A 27,052-nucleotide genomic window follows, 5' to 3' on the forward strand; every position below is an offset into this window, starting at 1 on the left:
ATCTTCTGACCTCTTCTAAGCCAACGAGAGGAAGACAGAATCACCATCAGCAGCCCAAGGCCTGCTTCTATGAGCCCGCCAGACATGCTGCCACCCTACAACCCTCTTACTAACCTTGTCACCAACCGTTCCTCCCACAGCACCCTCCATTTTTCTGCTGGGTTTGATAATTTGCTTCAGTGGCCACACAGAACTCACAGATTATGGGATTTATTAGGGAAGCAACAGGCTACAGTTCAAGTTCAGGCACACACTCAGTCTCTCTCAGCCTGCTGTCTCTCAGCCGACAGTCTGTCTCTGTAGCACATCTCTACCTCAGCAGTGCGTGTCTCTTGCCTCTCTCTCAGCAGTGTGTCTTTCTCAGCTGGCAGTCAGAGAGACTCCCTCCTACCTCTAGGTGTACTCTTTTTGGCCTGGCAGAGTGGCCAAAACCAACCAATCCCAACATCAGAATTCTATACACCTGAGATAGAGCAAACTTCCCAGGAGATTGCTTCATGCCACCACAATAGAAATACACCAGGTGGATAACTTTAACAATCAGCTACTCACAGCAAAGGGTAAGTTACAAAGACTATGGCTAGAAAAGCCATACCATGTAATTTACTACACCACACATATATTTTGGGGTGATACAGTTCACTCCATGGCAGGGCTCTTATATAGGGAAATACTGGCTACTTGAATTCATAGTGTACTTGCTCTCCAGAAATTGATAAATAGTGTTACTGTCTATAATTAGTTGTGCTTAATGCTAGAGATGAAAAGGATTCTGAGTTTGCAACTCACCTTCTAAGTTCTCCTTTTCCCTAGCAGGTAAACATACCCATTGCCCAAATGCAAAGTCTCATTTAGGGGATTAAAAGGTTAATATTTATGATGCTCTTTGAGTTTCAAGGATGCAAGGCACTATGTACAAAATTGTTATGTTGTTTGAACACTTTTTTAAAAAATAGCTTCTATGTTCAAACCTTTTGAAAGGAATATAGTTCCTATGGAAACTTAACACTGCTGTAGATGGTGCCCTTATCCACAAGAGAAAAATAAAATCAATTCAGAGAATGATTTTATAATTTTCTAACATGGCTTGGGAAATAGGCATTAGGAATATGTGTAGTTGTGCTCTTTGGCTGTTACACTGACTCATATTAGACTGTGCTTGCAAATAACTTTGCAAATGTCACCATCTGCCCTTCACACAGAGGCCAGGATAGGTAATAGTGGCTTCCTAGAAGTTTCACTGGATACTCTTTCTCCTAACACCACAAGTCCTAGCTTGTGAGGAGGCAAGGGATATGAGAAATACTTTTGGAAGTAAAATTAGCTATGGGAAGTGCAGAAGAGGGAGATGGAAGAGTCTTGACTGACTCCTAGGAAGGCTTGGCATTTTGAAGGTTATTCGTTTAGTAGGACTAACATCGATGAGACAGCCGAGGGCAGAGAGACCAGTTGGAGGCTGTAAGAATCATAGTCTATGCATGAACCAATAGCTTAGCCTGGGGAGGTGATGGGGAAACTGAAGAATGACTGAAAGGGAAAAGCATTTCACAAAGGAAGAACCAAAAGTCTCAATCACTTCATGAATAGAAAAAGAACAAAAGAGCCCAAGTTTAAGACATGATGATGAGCTAATGGTATTGCTGTAGGCATGAAATGGAAGAAAAATAATTGTTTGGGTAGGAAAATGGAAGTTAAATAAATTAAACATAACCAGGTGGTGTTTATAGTAGAGGTCTTAGAAGGAATCTAAGAGGACCTTCATTTCTACTCACTGGTTAGAGATACTAGGATAACTGTATGTTTCACCAAGAGGAACTGAAGGCCAATGAAACCTTTGATCACATGGCTACTGACTGGTGAAGAGCAACTGGGAAACCCATTCATTTATACACACAGCAATAGAAGAAATCCCAAAGAAGGAAGAATAACTTCACCAGAACTGTAAAAGAGGAGCAGGGGTTAAGATCGGAGCTTTGAGAATTATTCTCAGTTAAAAGAGAGGGAGTAACTAACAGAAAGAACTAAGAAGACTTTCAAGGATAGAGCGTCCATGCTTTTCAGAGGTCATGCGACTGCTTGCTACCAGGGGCTTGTCCAATGACTTAAATAACTCGTTTCTCTGTCTCCTTTCTCAGAAGGTTGCTGTGATATTAAATCAGTAGGTGTGCTGAAAACGGACATGTTTGAAGGCATTTTGAATTACTTCCCCGTTTACATTTTGTCTGTCTTTGTGTAGAGTTTGCCTGTGGGATTTTATATCTGCTGTCTTGGTGTTGTCTTGAGTTTCAATCAGTCTTCTATTTGGTACCAGAGAATCCACAGAAATGGCATCACCGTTAGGAACTTTGATATGTAGGTGTGGTAGTAAAGGTTGTGTGTCAGCATGGCTGGGCCATTTAAGACTGTGTGTCACCTTGGCTGGGCAGTAGTTTTGATTGGCTGGGCAGCTGGATGTAGTTATTCCCCATGAAGAGATTGGAATCACCTCTGTGGTAGAATCTACTGTGAGACAGTAATCAGTGGAAAGGGAGCTGCCTTTAGGGTGTGGCCTCCTTCCAGTATACAAGGAGAAGCTTTGAGAAAGGTCTCTAGCTTTTTTGCACATCTTGATCCTGTATTTGGTCAAGTCACCAAAGGCCTGCTGTGTTGCCTGCTGGTCTTGGGATTGTTTCTAAACTTGAACTAGTGGCTTGCCATGTTGTCTGCTAATCTTGGGACTGTGCCATTTTACCTGACAATCTTGGGTTTGTCAGCCTCAGCAGCTAGCAGCTGTGTGAGTCAGAAAATACCTCCAACTCTAGTGGACCTGGAACAAGAGGCAGAGCTGAAACCCAGGGTCAAGGGACTTTCACCCAGCCCCTAGAGCTGACACTTTGAACTTGGACTTCTAGCTTCCTAAACTGTAAGAGAATAAATCCGTTTGTTAAAGCCACCCATTTGTGGTATTTCTGTTATCAGTGCTAGAGAACCAAAACAGTAGCCATCTGGGGGGAAAAGTGAACTGTTTCTTACGACAGTATATACAAAGATATGGCTAAGGCACTTGACTGCTAACCAGAAGGCTGGTGGTTCAAACCCACCAGCCACTCCTCGGAAAGAAGATGGAGCAATCTACTTCCGTAGTGATACTGCCTCGGAAACCCAAGGAGGGGTCGCTATGAGTCGGGTCGGACTCGACGGCACATAACAACAACAACAACATATAAATAATATTCTGTGGTCATTTTTTAAATTATTTCTTGAATAAGCAATATATATATACATGGTAGAAAATGTAAACATAATATACTGAAATAAATCTCCCTCTTATCCCTTTGCCCACCCATCCAGTTCCCCTCATGGCAAGCGACTGCAGTTACAAGCATGTACATATTACATGATTTTAAATTGAACTTGTGTGCCTCATGACGCTGGGATACGCCAGAGCCTCCCTAACCCCGACCCCCCAAGTTGTACCTCCTACACCTGCACACAACTGTGCACACAACAAGGCTGGGATATCTTCATGCCTTTACTGTAGGCCCTGTCCTTGCACTCACCCTGGGGGCCCAGTACTCAGTTTGAGCCCCTTTGTTTTGCTGTCTGTAATGTGTGATTTGAAATCAGTGGTTGATTACTGGGTAACAGAAATGGGGGAACCAAAGTATGAACATCAGGAATTTATGGATGTTGGTCAACTACAGTGAATTTTTCTGCATAAACTCATGAGGCACATGACCTGGGGTGTCTCCTGGGATGGGATCCAGCTTGCCATCTAGGTTTGTGCCCTTGTCTCTAGCTCCTGGAGGGCGTGTCTGCACACCTGTGGGAAGGAGCATCCTCCTCCTCAGGTTCTGAGAAGGTTTTCTCGTGGCACAGCTGCCTCACATGCTATCAGGTGATTCAGGGAGCCTTTAGGGTCACCCACCAACAAGCCATTTCCTCCACTCCTCCTCCATCTCACCACCCTGATGTCTTCTCATTGTGGACTTCCTCCATTGGCCAGGGAAGCTTCATGGTGCTCTTTGATCACACCTCCTCTGCATGGGCTCTGCCCTCCATTGCACCTTTCTTTTTTGAAGGACTAGGTTGGGCAATCCTACTTCTGTAGTGATACTGCCTCGGAAACCCAAGGAGGGGTCGCTATGAGTCGGGGCCGACTCGACGGCAAATAACAACAACAACATTGAAAACGCACCTTTTTCAATAACCTTCCCTGACAATTCATTTACCTTCTGAGCACACCTTTACTCAATAGTCTATAATAATGCCTTCCGTGGCTTGAAGGATAGTTCCTCACTTTCTAATCTGCATGGAAATTTCCATATACATCTTGACAGAAAGTCCATTCTTGATGTTGCTGCCTCTAGCCCTGGCCGTTTCCTCTCTCTTCTTTCACTGACTTTCCTTCTCTCTCATGTCCATCTGAAATGCCTTCTCACTCATGTCTTAGCTAAGCCTAAGCCCCAGCCATTAAGACCCTACTGAAATGATCTCTTCTCATCCAAGACTCTCAGATCACAATGAGCCAGAAGTCCCCTCTCTTTGCTTTTTCCCCATTGCCAGAGGTACCTCATTAAAGAAGCTGTTATGAAGCGGCTATGTCTATTGATTTTGATGGATTTTGATTTTGGGTGGATAGATGGGAAGAAGGAAGGAAGGAAAGAAAGAAATATATCTGTCTGCCTCCCTCCGTCCCTCCCTTTGTCTCCTTCTGTCTCAGTCTGCCTCTCTCCTTACATCTCCTCAGTGCCTGGTATACAGCAGGCACTCGGTTAAAGGATATCGAACTGACTTCGTCCCACTGCCTCCATTTCCTTACTGCCCGTTTTCTTATTTACCAGTTTCCTGCCATCTGCTTTCTGTCTCATTCACTCCACTGAAACTGTTTCTGCAAATTGCTGAGGACCAAATCCCATGACTCTTTTCCAGTCTTTATGCTTTGTGGTCATCTTCTCTTTCATGAAACTCGCTTCCCCAGCCTTGGGAGGCTGCAGTGTGCTGGTCCCCTTCTGCTCTCAGTTCTCTGATGGCTCCTCTTCTTTCCCTGCTCCTGTCCCCCATGTGGCTGTGCCAGGCCCCACAGTCCCTGCTGTCTCTCTTCACATGCTGCCATGCTTTGCTGGGGTTCCCAGCCTGAGATTGTAGCCCTGCCCTCAGTGCTGAGCCCCAGCTCCATACTTTAGATTGTCTTTTCCACTTGAGGTTCCTACATTTTGTGAGCACTTTCATTCTTTAATCCCGGAGGCCCAAGCCACTGAGTGTCTCTCTTGGTCCTCCATATGAGCTGTGTCCTCTCAGTCACCCACCTGCCATTCTTGCTGTCAGGACGCTTCATCAGCCTGTTCTATCTTCACAGCTGGATCCTGCTCCACTGCTTTCCCAGCCTCACAGTTTCCACTCCCATCCATCTGGTTCACTCACATCAGGCCAGCCTTTCTAGATGGCACCTTTGTCACTTCGTTCCATATCTCCATACCCCAACCTTGCCCTTCTCAGGGCCATCTCTCTACTACAGACTGTAAGCCTCACCCTGGACACACCCTCCACTGCAGCCTGAGCCCTGGGCATGCCAGACTGGGCAGAGCCTGGGCCTTTGCTGGATCCTCTCCAAAGCCCTCTCCAGCCTCCATACTCTTTAAGTCGTATCCTCCATCCAAGGACTTCTTCCATGAAACTTTCCAGACCACCCCAACCTGCAGTGACCTCCTCGTCCTCAGAATAGTTGTGGCACTTACGGTAAACTGAACATCTGCATTGCCTTGTATGACCTGTGAGGCGGTGTGGGTTTTTCCCCAATGATAAGCTTCTGGAGGAGGTGAATTTTGTGTTCTCCCCACTTTGGTTTCTACACACCCTTTACCACCATACCTGTGAGCTCCACGTGGCCCAGCAGACCTGTGCCTGTGCAGGGTGCTGGCCTGGCCGTAGTTGTACCTGTTTTTAGATTACTCACCCCATTCAATGGCAATGCTGCCTACACACTCTCCCCTTCCAGCTCTCAGAAGAGATGGGAAACAGGCCAAGGCTGAACCTGGCCCCTTTCTCCAACCACCCTCTCCCTCATGTCGTTTTTAGCACCCCAACACTTAAAGGGCAAATCAGAATGGATCACTGTTTTCCTCACTTGTCACTGAAATAAATACATTTGCAATTCTTTCCATTAAGGGAGCCAGACACATGCCTTGCTGTGTATGTGTCTTGTACTTGGATCTTGCTTTAAAAATGTGGTGGTGGTGGGAGAAAAAAAGAGTATCACCTACAGTAACATAACTTGCTATCTCACTGCAGACTTCAAATCTGGCCGTAACCTAGTTTTTGAGAATGTGTCACAGTCCTCATTGAGGTATGTGACAGTTTTGAAATTTTTATCTTAGTACTAAGAGCACTCTCTTCAATTTCATCACAGCAAAGAAGAGGTAGGGGTGCTGGCACATATTTTTATGCTTGAGTGACTCAAATGGAATTTCACCAAACTTCTCACACCCCAAGTCATCCCTCAGCTGAGAAGGAACATAAAAAACTCATCCAAAGGGTAATTCTCTGTGGAATATTTTAAGCACAAAAATAGGACCTTAATATGAATGTATGTGCTCAACTATATTTCTGTCCAACTGCTAGCACATGCTACTCAACTAGAAAGTTCTAGACTCTATACTATTATGACTGTTAGTTCTCTCTGGCGTTCGTTGATGAAAATTATATAACAAAATAAATATTTTTATTATGAAATAAATATTCTTCAAATATGGAAGGATAGTCTCAGGGAGGTTGTGTTAATTTAGTGTTCCACTACATTTTCTCAGGTCTTATCTTCTTTGCAAGAATCCTTTGTCACAAAAACCTGCTAGATGGACAGGACCAATGCCCTGCCCCTTGGCTATTCTGGGAACACCCATGTTGGCTCTATCCATTTGTCTATCTTGACGACTTTCTGCAAGAAGAGAGAGTGACGGATGGAACATGCCCCCTCAAAAACAGAATTGAAGATGTCTTGGAAGTAAAAACGCTCTCGTGTGTTTTGGCTCCCTAGCCTAGAACTTGCTGTCTCCGTAGTTGTAGTCTGTAGTTGTCTCCCTTCCTTTTTTCCCTCTTCCCAATGGGCTGGTTGAGTGCTCAACTGGATTGCTGGTTTTTTCTCCATCTGAACTTACCTAGCTCGTCATACCTTCTCTTTCTCCTCCAGATTCCCCTCTAATTCCATTAGATTCTTCTGCTTCTCTGTATCTTTCTCCATCCCCCACTTTGTCCCAGTTACTCCTGTCTTCCTCTTGTCCTCAAATCTAGCATGGATCCAGGATCAAACTGTGCAGTTTTCTCCTCCTTGGCCATATCAAGTAAAAAAGAAATAGGGTGGTTACAAGAGTACCCTGGTAGGGAACGTGATGAAGACTAAAGAGTAATGATGCCACCAGTTGAAAGTTACCACCAGAGCTTACCCACCAAGGCTTAGCAACAGGGAACTTGCCCCAACATTTGTTTACTGTGGGAAGCTCTGAAACTTTGCTCTGGCCTCAGATTGTTTCCTTGTGAATTCTCTAGTTGACTCAGAGAATTACAGGATCTTACTACATGCAGCTACTCCCACCTCTTCAAACCAAGCCTGTTAGCAAATGTCATGAACACAACACTAAATTTTTCTCCAAGGGAAAGCAGAGGAGTTTAGAAAGCTTGCAGTTACCAGGTTAAGTGTATATTCATTTCCTCAAGGTCAGAGAGGTCTTCCTTGTTTCTATTTGGGTCTCTGTAGTCTAGATACACTGGACAGATCTCTGCTGGCTTGAGCCCTTCCTCTCTGTCTTACAGAAGTTACATCAAGAGACTCTTGAAACTAGCCATTGTTTCCTGCTTCTTCTACTTTGATCATACATAAAACCAGATACCTGTGTTTGCTTAGCACCGTGTTTATAACTTTAGTAGCTCTTGGTCTCACTGTAAGAACTTGCGTGCACTTCTGTTTCCCACCAGACTGTGAGCTAGTTGAGGACAAGGTTTGTGTCTTACTCAGCTCCTCTCATGATGGTGGTTGTTGTTAGGTGCCATCGAGTCAGCTCAAACTCATAGTGACCTTATGTACAACAGAATGAACCACTGCCCAGTCCTGTGCCAGCCTCACAATCCTTGTTATACTTAAGTCCCTCATTGCAGACACTGTGTCAGCCCATCTCATTGAGGGTCTTCCCCTCCTTGGCTGACCCTCTATTTTACGAAGCCTGATAACCTTCTCCAGGGAATGGTCCCTTTGATAACATGACCAAAGTAGGTGAGGCAAAATCTGGCCATTCTCACTTCCAAGGAGCATTCCAGCTACACTTCTTCCAGGAGAGATTTGTTCATTCCTCTGGCAGTCCACGGTACTGTCAGTATTCTTCCCCAACACCACAACTCAAAAACATCAACTCTTCTTCGGTCTTCCTTATTCATTGTCCAGCTTTCATATGCATATGAGGTGATAGAAAATACCATGGCTTGGTTAAGGTGCACTTTAGTCTTCAAAGTAACATCTTTGCTTCTTAACACTTTAAAGAGGTCTTTTGCAGCAGATTTGCTGAGTGCAGTAATCCAGTCTTTTTTCTGTTTATCTTGATGTTGCTTATTGGTCCAGTTATGAGGACTTTTGTTTTCTTTATGTTGAGATATAATCCATAATGAAGACTGTAGTCTTTGATCTTCATCAGCAAGTGCTTCAAGTCATCTTCACTTTCAGTCATCAAGGTTATGTCATCTGCATACCGCACTTTGTTAATGACTCTTCCTCCAATCCTGCTGCTACCTTCTTCTTCATATAGTCCAGCTTCTCAGATTATTTGCTTGGTATACAGATGAAAAAAGGATACAACTCTGACGCATACCCTTCTTGATTTTAAACATGCATCGTCCCCCTGTTCTGTTTGAATGACAGCCTTCTGGTCTACGTACAGGTTCCTCATGAGCACATTGAAGTGTTCTGGAATTCCCATTCTTCACAATGTTGTCCATAATTTGATATGATCCACACTGTCTAATGCCTTCACATAGTCAGTAAAACACAGGTAGACATCTTTCTGGTATTCTTTGCTTTCAGCTAAGAACCATCTGATACTAGCAGTGATATCCCTTGTTCCATGTCCTTTTCTGAATCCACCTTGCATTTCTAGAAGTTCCCTGTCAAAATATTGATGCAACCATTTTTAAATTATCTTCAGCAAGATTTTACTTGCATGTGATATAGACATTGTTCAGTAATCTCCACATTCGGTTGGATCACCTTTCTTTGGAATGGGCACAGATATCAACCTCTTCTAGTCAGTTGGCCAGGTAGCTGTCTCCCAGATTTCTTGACATAGATGAGTAAGTGCCACCAATGCTTCATCCATTTGTTGAAACATCAATTCCTGGAGCCTTGATTTTCACCAGTTCTTTCCATGCAGTCTCAACTTCCTCCCTCAATATCACTGGTTCTTAATCATATGCTACCTCCTGAAATAGTTGGACATCAGCAAATTCTTTTTGATACAGTGACTCTGTGTATTCCTTCCACCTTCTTTTGATACTTCCTGAATCATTCAATATTTTGCCCATAGATTTCTTCAGTATTGCAATTCGAGGCTTGAACTTTTTCAGTCCTTTCAACTTAAGAAGTGCCAAGTATTTTCTTCCCATTTGGTTTTCTAACTCCAAATCTCTGCACATTTCATTATAACACTTTGTCTTCCCGAGCCGCCCTTTGAAATCTTGTGTTCAGTGTTTTTATTTCAGTATCTATTCCAGTCTCTTTAGCTACTGTACATTTAAGAGAAAGTTTCAGAGTCTCTTCTAACATCCATTTTGGTCTTTTCTTCCTTTCCTCTATTTTTAATGACTTTTTGCTTTCTTTGTGTATGATGTTCTTAATGTCATCCCACGACTCTTCTGGTCTTCAGTCATTGGTGTTCGGTGCATCAAATCTATTCTGTAGGTGGGCTGTGATCAAGGTTATATTTTGGCTCTCTCGTGGACTTATTTTAATCCTCTTTAGCTTCAACTTGAGCTTGGATATGCAATTGACAGTCTGTTCCATAGTCAGCTCCTCGCCTTGTTTTGACTGATGATATTGAACTTCTCCATCACCTCTTCTCAGAGATGTAGTTAATCTGTTTCTTGTGTATTCCATCTGGTGAGGTCCACATGTATAGCTACCATTTATGTTGTTGAAAAAAAAGGTATTTGCAATGAAAAATCTTTGGTCTTGCAAAAGTCTGTCCTACACTCTCCAGCATCACCGAGGCTATATTTTCCAATTACCAATTATTCTTCTTTTTTTTTTTCCACCTTTAGCATTCCAATCACCAGTAATTATTGATACATCTTGATTACATGTTTGCTTAATTTTGGACTTCAGAAGTTAGTGGGGAAAAAAAAAACTTCAGTTTCTCATCTTAGGCTTTAGTAGTTGGTAAATTTGAATAATAGTGTTAACTGGTCTTGTAGGCATATGGATATTATCCTATCACTATCAGCATTGTACTTCAGGATAGATCTTGAGATACTTTTCTTAAGAGCGAATGCAACGCCATTCCTCTTCAATTTGTCATTCCCGGCTGCAGTGTGGTAAATTACTTAGTGTGGCTTTTCTACCCATAAGTCTTTGTAAACTCTGAGGTGGAATTTGCCATGAGTAACTGAGGAGCTCCTGATTGCTAAAGTTGTCCACCTGGGGTGTTTCTGTTGGGAGTGGCACAAAACAATGTTCTGGGAGGTTCCCGCTCTCTCTCAGGTGTTGAGAATTCTGATGTTATGATTGGTTGGTTTGAGCACTCTGCCGGGCTCAAAAGGAGGCCTCCTAGAGGCAGAACTCTCTCTCTGCTAGCTGAGGAAAGATGTGTGCCCCTGAGAGACACGTGCTGCTGGGAAAGAGACGTGAGAGACATGCATTGCTGAGAGAGACACAGAGGGACACGCACTGCTGGGAGAGAGACTGTGAGAGACGGTGGGCTGGGAGAGAGACTGAGCATTTTTCCTGAACTTGAATTGTAGCCTGGTGCTTCCCAAATAAACCCCATAATCTGTGAGTTCTGTGTGGCCCCTACAGTGAATTATCAAACCCAGGAGAGAGGTGGTGGATGCTTTGGGAAGAAGGGCTGGGGGGGAGGCAGCATATCTGGCCTTGCAGTAATAGGCCTTGGGCTATTGATGGTGATTCTGTCTTCCTCTTGTGGGGTTAGAGGTCAGAACATGTGGCCTCCTTGCTGTTTTAGCACCGGCATAGTAGATCATATGATTATCTGATTCAAAAAGGCCAAATACCAGTCTGTTTCAGCCTACCGATTCCTAGGATATCAATCTTTATATGTTTCGTTTCCTTTTTGACAACTTCTGATTTTCCTAGATCCATATTCATACGTTCCATGTTTGGATTATTAGTGAATGTTTGCAGCTGTTTCTTCCCTTTTTGAGTTGTGCCCCATCAACAGATGAAGGTCCTGAAAACTTCACTCCATCCACATCATTAAGGTCAGCTGACCTTTGAGGAGGCAGCTCTTCCTCAATCATGTTTTGAGTGCCTTCCAACCGGCGGGGCTCATCTTCTGGCACTATATCAATGTTCATGGCTATTCATGAAGTTTTCCAGTAATATATCAGTGTTCCACTGCTATTCCTAAGGTTTTCAGTGGCCAGTTTTTTTTCAGAACTGAGTGGCCACATCCTTCTTCTCAGTCTGTCTTTATCTGGAAGCTCCACTGAAATGTGTGCATCATGGGTGACCCTGCTGCTATTTGAACTACTGATGGCGTATCCTCCAGCCTCAAAGCAACCCACAAGCCACCGCAGGACAACAAACTGATAGAGGAGTGGTGGGCCTCTTACCGTGGATGGCATGAGTTGGATGCTTAGTAAATATCTGTGGCTTAATATTTGTTACTGTAGTGAATCTTAAGCGAATGACTCAGTCAGCCTCTTATTTTTCATCCTTAACTGAAAAAGTCCAATTTTCTGGAGCATTCCAAGGTAGCAGGAGAGTGGAGCAGAAAAATAATTCTTAAAGCCTGGGGTTAAGATACCTTTGTCATTTATATGGCCATATATTCCAATTAACATATAATATGTTGTTTGTTGTTATGTACCGTCGAGTCAGAACTAACTCATAGTTACCCCCTCCTTGGGTTTCCGAGGCAGTATCACTACAGAAGTAGATTGCCCCATCTTCCTTCCGAGGAGTGGCTGGTAGGTTTGAACCGCCAGCCTTCTGGTTAGCAGTCAAATGCCTTAGGCACTATGCTACCAGAGCTCCCAACATATAATATAGACCCATATATTTAAAGAAGAGAAATCTGGGACTGATGCACTGTGTATGCTCAAGGTGAACATTTTCTCATTTGCCTGATTAGGTACTTTACAAAATCAGGTAAGAGTAAATGCCATGCTTGTTTGTAATAAACTACCCCCTCTTGGCCCTGAAACCTCATGGAGGTATTTCAAATGGAAATAGTTTGATGTATATTAAGATTACTTGATCTTATCCTCCCCTTGAAGATTCAGATATAACCATCTGACGTGGGGAAGGGACCCAAAGAATACATCTTCAAATACTGCAAGGCTACTTCTCTGAACTGTGACTTACTCTGTTCCTCCTTTGTGCACTGCAGTGGGTAACCTTTGTGCACAGGGTTCCTGTAAACTGCCACTCTCTCTGAGGCAGCATTAACACTGCAAAGAGCTGCACTGTCAGCCCACCAGTCCCTGTTTTTATTGTGGCATCATTATCTGACATATATTAAGTAATAACAGTGTTTCAAGCATTGAGAGGCAAAGGAGGGGAGTAGGAGGAAGGAAGGGGAGGAGAGGAAGAAAGAAAAAAAAAGAGGGAAGGATAGAGGGAGCATAACCTTTGTCCCAAGATTTTCAGTCTAAAGAGAATGGAGTTGGTTTATAGTTTCCTAAATAAAGCTCCCCTACCCATAATAAAGTGTCAGATCATAGCTGCAGAATGTGGCCCCACGAGAAGAGTTTGAGCATGAGAAGGTGATGTCTCCTGGAGGACGCAGCTCTCCTAAAGCAAGTGTGAGCTAGGGTTGAGTTAATGCTGACATCAGTTAAGCTGTGTGTGCCCAAACGTGATGATGATTGCCTTTAATTCCAGTTATCTTTATGTCAGTAAGCATTATTTTATCTCCCTTTTTAGAGATAAAGAACTTGATGTGTGTCAACCACATAGAAGTCAGGGATACCCATGAGCAGCCAACTGGTTGCGTTTTCTGCCTCATACCAGATGTCTGACCTCTCACATCTTTTTCAACTCAATAAATGAGTCTGTCATTCTTATCAAAGACATTATTTCTTGGAGCAGTTTTCTGGGGGAAAGAAAAGAATATTGAAATAAAGAATACTTAATTGCTTTTTCCCTCTCTAAGTCACCAGATTTTAAGAAATTATTTAATCAAATAAAACAGTTGGGCCTTTTGTTCTTTGGAGTCACAGCAGAAGATGAACAGGATTTTCTAAGTGGGGACCCTTGGTGGGGAGCGGGAGAACCCTTCATTTGTGTTACATGAGCCCATATAATGTTGCATGACACCCATGGTTTGATGAGGTGGACAAGATACCATATACACAGAGGTATGTATATACAGATGTATTTGCACATGAGTGTATATATATATATATATGTAGGTGAAATACATATTCAAGTGATACATATACACAGGAGTGTCCATACAGGTGAAATTGTATATGCACAGAAGTGTGTATACGCTGAAGTATATACACACAAAAGCATACATCCAGGTCAAGGCATCAAAGGAGCATCATAGAGTCAGGGTGTATTCTTTTCTGCTGAGCATCACAGAGAAGACAGAGGCTGCCAACCTCCACCAGCCTTTATGTGGTCAAATGGTATAATATTCCCACTCTTCTCTAGGTTTTCCCTAACTGCCCCTACCAAGAAAAATATATTGTAAAACTAGGACGTTTTTGTTCATCTTTCAGTTTTTTATTGAAGTATAATTTATGTACAGTTTTTTATTGAAGTATAATTTTATGTATTAGTGAAATACATAAAACTAAAGTGACATGGGTCAGTGCATTTTCATCTTACATTTTGGTGGTCCATACTCGGGCACTTAGGGTGTGAGGCCTGTGGATATAGAAACAATGTATCCGTGTGTTGGGTGGCACCCTTGTGTATAACAGAGTTGCCTGGTCCTGCACCACTTTCATGACTGTTGGTATGTTAAGTCCACACTGTGTGTGTAGGGCACTGTGTCTGGACTGGGTGACCAGAATTTTGGCCTTTATAGGATCTTTCTGGTCTTGAGAGTTCTACTCAGGATCCTAACATCCTGAGGGAAGACTGGCCACACTTTCCCCTCCCTCCTTGAGGACTACCCTCCTCCTTTGTGTCCGGATCACTGGCTCATGATCTTGACACCATCCCAAAGTCAGCAACAGATAAGAATATTTTTGGAGTGTAGGACACAGTCTCTCCCCTCTGTGGTGTGTCTAGCCAGAACTAAGTTTTCCTTTTATGACACCGAGCTGAGTTTGGTTGAACAGTGTGGCAGTCACTGTGGGTAATGGACAGTCTGCTGTCAGCATCAGCTTGATGGACCTACTGGGCCAGGCACTGATGGAGAGAAGATCCACATCTCTGTTGTGATGATAGAAAATGTGATAGCTAACATGCATAATCTTAGTAGTCGCTATCTGTTGGGGAAAAAAAATCTTTTGTTTTTATTTCAAGTTACTTATATATGTCTCTCTCTTTATATATAATATGGCAAAGTCTATGTGAAAAGAAACTGAAATAGAAAAAGCGGGCAGCAGCCCTGTCCGTCTTTTGGAGATGTTTAACCTCCAAAGTATGATTGTGGAAATGTGCTCACAGCATGAGGAGACAGACAGGTTGTTAATAACAGTGGTTAGCTGTGATGAAGAATTTCAGGAAAGTTTGGATTTGAGTTGTTTTTCAGATCTTGCACTGCTAAAAAGAGAGTGTTTGCATTTTATTCTGAAAACGAATATTAGTGTGTTGTAAGTGAATGTAAAGTTTAAGAATTGTAATAGAAGGTAATGCGTTGTATACATTGTCTTCCTTTATATTACATTTTGCAGTAGCTTTATTATAAATAATAAGAGAAATGAGACAATAAAGACAAATATTGCACACACAAGAGCACTATCAGTAACAGCAAACACTAAGCTGCGGGTGCATACACAGGTAGGCAGCAAGAAGATCAGGTATGGATAGGTGAGTGGGAATGTACCATCAATAGGTTTGGCAGACGATATTCTGACATATGTATTTGTGTGTTAAATGTCAATATGCAGTTTAAAACTGACAGGGGCAAAGTTAGGATAACTTCTTAGCCACAGCTAAGCACTTTGAGGAAGTGAGACACTGGGCCTGCAGGCTCAGGACCATGCTCACGAGGGACGTCAAGCTCAATTGGCACAACATAGTATATGAAAATATTATTCTGCATCTTACTTCAGTGACTAGCGACAGGACTTAAATGCTTAGAAGCAGCTGTCTAAGATGCAACTATTGGTCTCTCCTTGTTGGAGCAAAGAAGAGTAAAGAAAGGAAATACTCCACATGGAAACACTCCAAAGCACTAATGGACCATGAGAACCTATATGACCCTGAGACCAGAAGAACTAGATGGTGGCCACTACCAATGCCAACCACTCAGAAAGGGACTAACGTAAGAGGTCCTAGATAGGAGTTCTGGTGGCATAGTGCCTAAGACATTTGACTGCTAAGCAGAAGGCTGGCAGTTCAAACCCCCCAGCCACTCCTCAGAAAGAAGATGGGGCAATCTACTTCCACAGAGATACTGCCTCAGAAACCCAAGGCAAGGTCACTGTGAGTCCATTTAACTGGATGGCAGTGAGTTTGGTTTGGTTTAGATAGAGTGGGAGAAAAATGTGGAACAAAACTCGAATCATGAAAAAGGCCAGGCTTACTGGTTTCACTAGTCTGGTGAAGCCCCTGAGACATGCCTGGAATTGAACTCAATCCTGTGGCTTAACTGTCAGGCAAATAGTAGACAAAGTCTGTAAGCTGAATACCTAAACCAGGAAGATGCTCTCCTTAGAACAGTCATCCATGGGAAATCAGAAGGACTCTGTGGTAGTTACAGTTATGTGTTGACTTGGCTGGGCCTGTTTTTGAGTGGTTGGGCAGCTAAATGTAGTATTCCCCACGATGAAACTGTTAATCACCATGGTAGAATCTACTGTGAGCAGCTGACTAGCTTCCTTAGGGATGTGATTTGCTTGCAGTATATAAGAAGCAGCTTTGAGAAAGGTCTCAAGCTTTGGGGCAAGCTTGAACCCTGCATGTAGCTGAGTCTTCATTCAGCAGCCTGCTATATTGTTTGGCAATCTTGGGACTGTGCCATTTTACCTGTCAACCTTGGGTTTGTCAGCCTCAGCAGCCAGCAGTTGCCTGAATAAAGAGAAGCCTCCAGCCTCAGTGGGCCGGGAGCAAGAGCCAGAGCTGAAGCCCAAGGCCAAGAGGCCTTCACCCAGCCCCTAGAGCTGGCAATTTGATCCTGGACTTCTAGGCTTCTAAACTGTAAGAGAATAAATTCTTGTTTGTTAAAAAAACATCTCATTTGTGGTATTTTCTGTTAGAGCACCACTGGCTAACCAAAACAGGAAGCATTTGTACAGGGAGAAAGCTAAGGAGACAGGAATGCATAGGCAAGAAGGACACAGGGAAAGCTAACCACACAGAGAAAGCGGGAGGGGAGCTGTTACACTGTGGGAAATGTAACCATTGTCACAGAACAAAATGTGTATGAGCTGCAGGATGTTGAAGGGGAGTCTACTTTGTAAAATTTCACCAAAACCAATAAAAAGTTTATAAAAGAGAAAGAGGTGAATTATTGTATATTCTTAAATACCAGAAGTGAGATTGGTAACATTTTGTTTTGCATTTTAAAGAAAAGCAGAAATCCTAACTACTGAACTCAACAGCTAATGAGAAGTTTAGTACAGGCTAAAATTAGAGCTTTTACATCGTGCTGTAGGAATTAAACGTATTGGATTTAACTCCATCTCTATGTTGCGTGCTTGTTTTTAATATGTTTGTTTGATTGCTTTTTAAATTTGATTATGGCAAAATATGTATAACAAAAACTTTGCCATTTTAATTATTTTTAAGTGCACAGTTCAGTGTGATTAATTACATTCACCATGTCATGTTACTGTCACCATTATCCTTTTCCAAAAGTTTTTCATCACCCCAAACAAACTCAAGTCCCTTCAGTTGTAATGCACCCCATTCTTCCCTCCCCCAGCCCCTGGCAGCCACCAATCAACTTTTTCTTTCTCTGAATTTACCTGGTAGCTATTTCCCAGAAGCAGGATCATGCAATAATTGACCTTTTGTATGACTTACTTCACTCAGCATAATATTTTCAAGGTCCATCCATGTCATTGTTGTTGTTGTGTGCCGTCAAGTCAGACCCGACTCATAGCGACCCTTCTTGAGTTTCCAAGGCAGTATCACTACGGAAGTAGATTGCCCAACCTTCTTTCTGAGGAGTGGTTCAAACCCACCAGCCTTCTGGTTAGCAGTCAATTCCACAGGCACTACGCTACCAGAGCTCCTGTCCATGTCGTAGTATCGTAGCATCTATCAGATCCTTATTCCTCTAGACACGGTTTTATGACACCATCTGATCCCAGAAGGGATGCATCTTGGGAATCTGTTCAAAAATCAGGATTCTCCTTTTAGCACCAACCACTCATTCTCATTCATTCATTCATGTGCATACTCTTCCCATCCCCCTCAGTGTTTCATTATAGTACCTGTGGCATTCTTCCAGGTTACTTCCTGGTCCAACCCCAGGACAAGGGCCCTTCCTCCAGGCATCTGCACTGGTAATGAATAAATGATTTGCATGGTCCTGAGCGCCTCAGGACTTGGCTGCTGAGTGGTTGTCATTGCACAGCCTTCTTAGCCCCCTGGGTAGAAACTGGCATGAGGGGCACCATTTCCATGTTTTCTCTTCTTTGGCATTTCCTTTCAGAAGGAAGACTGGGCAGTCTACTTCCGTAGCACATATGGCCTGGGTGATAAAAAATGATGCTGATAGAATTTTGCAAGACCAATGACTTATTCATTGCAAATACATTTTTTCAACAACATAAACAATAGCTGTACACATGGACTTCACTAATAGGAATCAGATTGACTACGTTTGTGGCAAGAGGCAGTGGAGGAGTTCAATATCTTTGGCCAAAACAAGGCCAGGAGCTGATTGTGGAGCAGACCATCAACTGCTCCTTTGCAAGTTGAAGTTGAAGACAACTAAAACAAGTCCATGAGAACCAAACTATGACCTTAATTATATACCTCCTGGATTTAGAGACCATCTATAGAATAGATTAAAATTAAAACAAGTCCACAAGAGCCAAAATATGATCTAGAATATATCTCTCCTGAATTTAGAGACCATCTAAAGAATAGATTTGATGCATTGAGCACCAATGACCGAAAACCAGAAGAAATGTGGGATGACATCAAGAGCATCATCCATGAAGAAAGCAAAAGGTCACTAAAAAGACAACAAAAGAAGAGAGACCAAAATGGATGACAAAAGAGACTCTGAAACTTGCCCTTGAGCAGAGAGTAGCTAAAGCAAATGCACAAAATGACAAAATAAAAGAATTGAACCGAAGATTTCAAAGAGCAGCTCAAGAAGACAAAGCCAATTACTGTAATGAAATGTGCAAAGACCTGGAGTTAGAAAACCAAAAGGGAAGAACATACTTGGCATTTCTCAAGCTGAAAGAACTGAGGAAAAAATTTAAGCCTCGAGTTGCAATATTGGAAGATTCTAAGGGCAAAATATTGAATGATGCAGGAAACATCAAAAGAAGATAGAAGGAATACACAATCACTGTACCAAAAAGAATTGGTCGATGTTCATCCATTTCAGGAAGTGGCATATAATCAAGAACCAATGGTACTGAAGAAAGAAATTGAACATGCAGTGAAGGAATTGGCAAAAATCAAGGCGCCAGTAATTGACAGAGTACCCATTGAGATGTTTCAGCAAACAGATGCCCCACTGGAGGCACTCAGTTGGGTATGCCAAGAGATTTGGAAGAGAGCCACCTGGCCAACTGACTGAAAGAGATCCCTATATGTATCCATTCCAAAGAAAGGTGATCCCACAGAATGTGGAAATGATTGAACTATATCATTAATATCACATGCCAAGCAAGATCTCACTGAAGATAATTCAAAAACAGTTGCAGCAGTATATTGAAAGAGAACTTCTAGAAATGCAAGGTGGATTCAGAAGAGGACATGGAATTGAGGGATATCATAGCTGATGTTAGATGGATTTGGGCTTAAAGCAAAGAATACCAGAAAGATATTTACTTTTGTGTTATTGATTATGCAGAAGCATTCGATTGTGTGGATCATAACAAATTACGGATAACATTGAGAAGAATGGGAGTTCCAGAACTCCCACTGATTGTACTCATGAGGAACCTGTATGTAGACCAAGAGGCTGTTGTTCAAACAGAACAAGGGGATACTGCATGGTTCAAAACCAAGAAGGGAGTGTGTCAGGGTTGTATCCTTTCAGCTTACTTATTCAATGTGTATGCTGAACAAATAATCCGAGAAACTGGATTATAAGAAGAACGTGGCATTAGGATTGGAGGAAGACTCATTAACAACCTGCGATACGCAGATGACACAACTTTGCTTGCTGAAGGTGAGGATGACTAGAAGCACTTACTGATGAAGAGTGAAGACTACAGTCTGCTGTATGGATTACGCCTCAATACAAAGAAAATTTAAAAAACCCTCACAACTGGTCCAATAAACAGCTTCACAGTTGTTGTTGTTATGTGCCATCGAGTCGGACCCGACTCATAGCGACCCCTCCTTGGGTTTCCGAGGCAGTATCACTACAGAAGTAGATTGCCTCATCTTCCTTCTGAGGAGTGGCTGGTGGGTTTGAACCGCCAGCCTTCTGGTTAGCAGTCAAGTGCCTTAGGCACTATGCTACCAGAGCTCCCCATTAATCATTAGAGAGATGCAAATCAAAACAACACTGAGATATCATCTCACCCCAGCAATAATAGCAAAGTACAACAGATCAGAAAGTAACAAATGCTGGCGAGGTTGTGGAGAGATTGGAACTCTTGTGCACTGCTGGTGGGATTGTAAAATGGTACAACCATTGTGATAAATGGTATGGCATTTCCTTTAAAAACTGAAAATAGAATTACCATTTGACCCAGCAATTCCATTGCTAGGAATATATCCTAAAGAGGTGAGAGAGAGTGCACAAACAGAAATACGTATACCTAAAAGTTCATCGCAGCATAATTCACTGTAGCAAAGAGATGGAAACAACCTAAATACTCATCAATGGATGAGCAGATAATCAAATTATGGTATATCCACACAATAGAATACTATACCACATTAAAGAACAATGAGGGTTACGCAAATCATCTCACAAGGTGGATGAACCTGGAGGACATTATGCTGAGTGAAATAAGTGAATCGCGGAAGGAGAAGTACTGTATGAGCCCATTACTATAAAAAGACAGAGAAGGGTTTGCTTGGGAAAGGGAACTCACTTAGTAGGCTTCTCTGGATGGAGAAAAGATTGAAGTTGTCAAGGATTTCACATTACTTGGTTCTACAGCCAACACCAATAAAAACAGCAGCCAAGACATCAGACGATGTATTGCGTTGGGCAAATCTGCTGCAAAAGACATGTTTCAAGTGATGCAGAGCAAAGATGTCTTCTTAAAGACTAAGGTGTGCCTAACCTAAGCCATGGTATTTTCAATCATGTCTTATGCATGTCAGAGCTGGGCAATGAATAAGGAAGTCCAAAGAAGAGTTGATGTTTTTGAGTTGTGGTATTGGCAAAGAATACAGACAGTACCATGGACTGCTAAGAGGATTGACAAATCTCTGCTAGAAGTGCAGCTGGAATGGTCCTTGGAAGCAAGAGTGGCCAGACTTCGTCTCACCTACTTTGGTCGTGTTGTCAGAAGGAATCATTCCCTGGAGAAAGATATCATGCTTGGTAAAGTGGAGGGTCAATGAAAAAGGGGAAGTCCCTCAACGAGATGGATTGACACAGTGGCTGCAACGATGGGCTCAGTTATAGCAAGGATCGTGAGGACCAGGCAGTATTTTGTTGTGCTGTGCATAGGGTCGCTATGGATCAGAGGTGACTCGACGGCACTTAACAACCACAACAACAGAAAGTGGATGAACAGTTTCCTCAAAATGTAAAGCTCAGGCTCACTTCAGAGAAGTTTCTGAGACATGGACGTAGGAGAGGCAACAGTCAAACCACCAGATAGCTTTAAAACAGATAATTGAGAATAAATGCATTACAAAGTTTTAAGAGGAGGCCAAAAGACTGCTTCTCTCTGCTTCATTTTTTTTTACTGAAAATATCTTCATATCTCTTTGACCAATGAATTCAGGCTACAGGAAACAGTCTGAGATGGCCCTAAAAGTTTCTGTTCATCACCATGTTATTTTAGGTGGTGAAAATTTAGAAACAACCTAAATGTGCATCTTTGTTCTTTTGTATATTTTCCAGTTTCGCCAATCAGCCTGTCGGTGTAATAAGAAGAATGCTTAGGTGTCTTTTCTTGGAAGCCTTTTCAGTGAATTGCATTAAACGTGAGCAAAAATTCTTCTCATCACCTCCAGCACACTGGGCAAGGGGGCTTTAGATTTTATCCTCCCGTCAAATCGTGGGGCCTTCAGTCCTGCCTTGGGTCCTGCCAGCAGTCTCCTGGGCCTTAACTGCACACTGGTGCACTGGAGGGAGGCAGGCAGACTCCTGGTGCTTCTGGAGATGAGGGAAGAAGAAGGGATCAGAAGGAGGGCATAGCAGCGGCAAAGGAAAGCAGAGAGAGTGATGTACACGTGGGTGGGAGTCATGAAACGTCACCAGTAATTTCCAGTGACTGCCCACCCACCTCAGTCTTTGCTTCACTAATTTTGATAAATGGCCATTTTCTGGTGACACCTTTATACCATCAATGCCTCTTTTGATACTACATCACCTCACTTCTTCATTATTGTCCCAAGTTCTCCAGGTTTATATTTTATCTTTCTTTTAACGTGTGCCCTTTACTATTTCTTAATCTTTGTTGATCTTGTTTATAGATGTTGTTGTTGTTGTTGTTATTATTATGTGCCCTTGAGTCAGCCCCAACTCATAGCAACCCCTCCTTGGGTTTCCGAGGCAGTATCACTACGGAAGTAGGATTGCCCAACTATCTATCTATCTATCTGTCTATCTATCTATCTATATAAATTAAATTACTCAAATGTTCTTTACTGGTAAGATTTCATTTTCCTTCTTAGGTATCTTATAACTACTTGTTATTTTGCCCATTAGTGGCATTTGCCATCAGCAGGAAAGGATGCAGTCAGTAGAAAGCTGTTGCTGCCACTGTGGCCGTATACACTGTTGACTGTGATGCACTTGGGAATACTGGAGAGGTCTTGAAACCCTTTCCCGAATGGAAGGTGCCAGGGCTTAGGTTTTCTGGCCTTCTTATATCAGGCCGTAATCTCATTTAGCATTTCCCAAAGTGAAACCCGTACCTGAGGGCGGTATAACCCGCATCACAGATCAATACAGAAGCCGTGCTTCCCCCACACAGAGGAGTCCATGAAGATGAACAGTCTGCTTCCGGAATAAGGACAATGACGTAGATTTCCTACCCTCTTTCCCCCTTTCTGCCATCTGATCATCAGTACAGGTTGAAATGTGCAAAAAGAACGTCCGGAGATGACTGCACACGCACAGAGAACAGACTGACAAACAGGAACGCAAAGGCCCTGAGAGTGGGTTGGACTGATCTGCAATGATAAAAGTAGACTTTGACACTTTCAAATCATAAATAAATAACTCATGGACTTCAACTTGCATGGCTTGTAGCTCAACTCAGGGTAAATACTTCTGTACAACTTAAGGGACCTCTTCTACGGAGCCCATAGTGTTCGATGTCTTTTTGAAAGGAGAAAGAATTGCCACCTTGCTGAGGATGCCGAATGGGAAGCTCACTCTTCACCGCCTTTTCTACATTCATGGCAGGGGCACCGATCTGGCCAGGGTCGTCCTTCTAGTCGTCCACCGTCCCACCCCTGCTTTGAGATCTGCCATCTGTTGGGGAGATGATCAACACGGGGATGCACAGTGCACCACTGTCCTGTGAATATCAGTGTTATTGTTCATAGATCTGCTAGGTTCAGCTGACCTGAGGTGGAATGATCCTTTACTCCATATTAACCCAGAAATTAATCGGTCAGTGGTGTATTTCTTTCTGTCTCGGAGCACAGCCAACTCATTTTTGATGCTGATGTTCAAGGTAGGGGGGATTTGGGAACTCTGTGCCTGCGAACATTCACAAACATCAGAACTTAGAAATCTTAAAAAGAGTGAAAACTGCTTGGTTTGGATTTCAATTCCATTCTTAGGTATTTGACAAAGCAGCAAGGTAATGAATGAAAAGGTAAAGCAGTGTTGGGTACAATTTAGGGGAGTGTCTTCTTTCTTTAGAGGGTACACCAAAAGAAAACCAAACTCACTGCTGTCGAGTCAATTCCAATTCATAGCAACCCCTATTGGGTTTCTGAGGCTGTAAATCTTTATGGAAGTAGATTGCCCCATCTTCCTTCTGCAGAGCAGCTGTTGGGTTTGAACCTCTGACCTTCTGGTTAGCAGCCAAGTGCCTTAGCCACTACGCCACCAGAGGAAGTTAATCCCCTGAGGGACGGTAACATGATTTGCATTTCAGTTTTCTAGACTAAAAAATTATATATTAGCTTAGTGTGTTGGATAAAAGTAATGAGGAGACAAACCGTCACCCAGGGGTTTCCTTGTTGGTGAGAAATATTCTCCCTGTGTTCTCTAGAGGATTTTTTTTTTAGAACCCATTAAACTCAAAATAATGCCATTTCAGGATTACCATGGAAATAAGAAATTTCAGTTTCAAAAAAGAGAACTGACAGGAAAGACTGAAAGCTTTTTGTACTAAACAAAACTAATTTGGAAAAATGTATGAGTTCTTAGATTTAAGGTGAATAATATGTATTTTCTGTGTGTGTTTATTGTATTTAATCTAAGTCCTCCTACCCTCTTAACACTAATCTTTGGTTTTCATTTATATAATATAACTCATTTAGTTTGGCTTGTTATCACTTTTCAAGTGTGTATCAAAACTATTGTAGAAATGTTTATGTGTGGTACAGCATATGTATTCGGAGTAATCTGCCTGAAATCTGGAATTTTAAGTATACTTAGTAAAGGCTTTAGCCCAAGGAATTTAAACATTTTTTTTTTTCTTTCCACCTATTTGTATTTGTTCAATAAATACTCATTGCATATCTCTGTCTAATAGCTGAAGTTACAAAGAAAGCAAGACACAGTCCTTACTTCTGGGGGTTCATGTTGCAGGACCTGGGGGCTAGTCGGTGGTCCTAGAGTGTAGTGTGGTTGGTGTGATGTGCTTGGTGGGAGAAGTTAGTATGGAGTCACCAGAAAAAGCATTATGGATCCTACCAGGGGAGGGAGCGTTTATGGAAGCTCCCTGGAGAAGGTTAGCCTTGAATGATGAGTAGCAGTTTTGCAGGTACAGAGACACAAATACACAAAGGAGAGTGTTCCTTCTAGGCCTGACAATGGTCTGGCCAGGCTACAGGGTGCAAAGGGCGAGGAATGGAGGCTGACAAGTAGGCAGGAGCCTAAGCAAGAAGGACCTTGCCAGATGACCTTGTATTTTATTTAGGAAGCACCAGGGAGAAATGGAGCTCTGGTCGTGTAGTGGTTAAAGCATTTGGCTGCTAACCAAAAGGTTGGTGGTTCGAACACACCAACCACTCTTCAGGAGAAAGATGAGGCAGTCTGCTTCCATAAAGATATACAGCTTTGGAAACCCAATGGAATTCACGGTGAGTCAGGATCACTCAGTGGCAGTGAGTTTGGCTTGAGTTTGAGGGAGGAATACTCTCATCAGATTTGTGTATTAGAAAGAACCATCCAGAAGACAAGTAGAGGCCAGAGTAGAGGGCAAAAGCTGAGAGATGGGTTTGGAGGCCACTGCCTAGAGCCAGGGTGTAAATGCTTAGGAATTAATGTAAGGGTGGTGAGTATGGAGGAGGAGGGCCCGACTACAGGAATATTCAACCCTCTGACCAACTACCTGGGTATGAGAATGGGAAGGAGAAGGCATGATCCCGGGTTCTTGGTTTGGCCATCAGGGCCGAAGGGCTGTGGTCCCATTCAGATAGTTTAGTCTTGGGTTTGGGAAGGAAGTTTTTAATGTCCAGAGTAGCTCCTACTGGTGTCAATTAATGGAACTAACTTCATAGAGATAATTTATATTGTATGCATTTTTTGTCATACTAACACTTTGGATATCTTTCTTCAGAGGTTGAAGAAAATGATTTCATAAACTTGTTTCCACGTGTGCAACATTTATTTATACCTTATTCAATATCTCATACATTGAATCATCTTAATCTTTATTCTGACTGAAGACCCCTTGTTTCAGTGCTCCCTGCTCTTGTTTTCAGGCGGTATGATTACCATCCGGTCTGTGCTGACCTGCAGGCCCAGATTCTCCAGTGCTACCGCCAGAACACCCACCAGACCCTCAGCTGCTCTGCTCTGGCCGCCCAGTACATGCAGTGTGTCAACCAGGCCAAACAGGTGGGTGTGTGGGGCAGCGTGAGGATTCAGTGGTGGGATGTGTATGAGAAAGCTTCATCAACTAAATTAGCCATCATCACCAAGCACTGCCATCACAGAAGAGGTAGTTGGGTCATGGTCAAGTTCCACGCAAGCAGGTGTGGGAGAGTCTATGTTCTTCTTGTGTTCAGCTCACTCACTTGCCCCCTATCCCCATAAAAAATCTTACTGCAATCACTAATTTTCTCAGTTGGCCTGTACTTCTGCCCTCTCTCATTATCAGCTGCCGTCAAGTGGATTCCGAACCATGACGACCCTGTGTGTTGTAGAGGAGGACTAGTCCACGGGGTTTCCAAGGTTATTACCTTTTAGAACCAGATCAGCAGGCCTTTCTTTGAGGTACTTCTGGGCAGGCTTGAATGGACTCCCTTCTGCCCTCTACTTTTGAGTCACTATGTAATGGTGTCCTTGAAGTCATTGTCCAGATATTCCTGGGTCAATATTCAGAGCCAACAGAGAGAGGAGGGCTTACAATTAAAGAGCTAGAACAGCCTCAGGTCACTAAGCAGCAGGTGGTCATGCCAAGAGCCTGGTGAAAAAATGCCCCACTGCATCCCTCTACCAACTGGTGGGGCCCAGTCAGCTGTGCATGGAAAGGGGGCCCAGAGGTGGGATGTAGAAGAGAGTTTCTCTTGCATTTAATACCTTAGAGCCATATTCTTCTCTTGACCCTTCATATTTGAATATGATGTTCACAGGACTAGAGCTTTCTCTAATTTATGTACTTTAGAAAAACTAATGATAAACTGTGGAGTAAATTATCAATTCCAGCAGGCCACATAATTGCCTATCATTGAACTGATTGAACAGTTGGGTGTAGGTTGTTCTGAGAGACAGAAATTGTTAGAAACCTGGATTCTTCCTGCTGACAGACTCCCTAGAGTTGACCCTCTAACCTAAGTAAATCTAGGGTTGGAGTTACACAGCATGTCTGTCTGAAATCTAATTTACTGTGGTTGTCATAATACCACTCAGTGTACATTTCTAACATTCTCTAAGTATTTATTTGGGAGGGTTGGTATTATCTGGATAGCTGGAAAAGAACAACACTGGTAGAAAAAAATACAATCAGGACTTTTTGAACGCCTGTGTTGTCTTTAAGCGTCAGTAGCTTTAGGCTCTTTTCTGTTTCTGGCTGGAGCAGCACTTGTGTAACCTAGTACTGTGCCCGGATTCTGTTCTTGAAGAATCTTCGTTGGAGGTAATGCTGCTAAATGCCAAGTTTGTACATTTTGTCTGTCGACCACAGCTTCTGATATGCTCTTAACAAGCCCCAGCCTTCAGTAGGAATGCTAACAGAAGCATCAAATTATTATTATCGGGACGGTAGATTGACGCAT

The 27,052-nt window shown here is 42.8% G+C and overlaps 1 protein-coding gene across 1 annotated transcript in view; it reads left to right on the plus strand.

The window, feature by feature from the left end:
• Nucleotides 1–25,992, plus strand: part of CHCHD3 (coiled-coil-helix-coiled-coil-helix domain containing 3) — a 221,734-nt gene extending 195,742 nt beyond the window's left edge. Inside the window, exons 6-7 of the mRNA XM_007953481.1 lie at nt 25,538–25,673; nt 25,936–25,992. Of these exons, the coding sequence (XP_007951672.1) occupies nt 25,538–25,673; nt 25,936–25,992 (193 nt within the window). The remainder of the gene's footprint in view (nt 1–25,537; nt 25,674–25,935) is intronic.
• The last annotated feature ends 1,060 nt before the right edge of the window (nt 25,993–27,052 follow it).

Source organism: Orycteropus afer, unplaced genomic scaffold, assembly GCF_000298275.1.
Source record: "Orycteropus afer afer isolate SDZICR_OR568_19922 unplaced genomic scaffold, OryAfe1.0 scaffold00397, whole genome shotgun sequence".
Taxonomy (NCBI): domain Eukaryota; kingdom Metazoa; phylum Chordata; class Mammalia; order Tubulidentata; family Orycteropodidae; genus Orycteropus; species Orycteropus afer.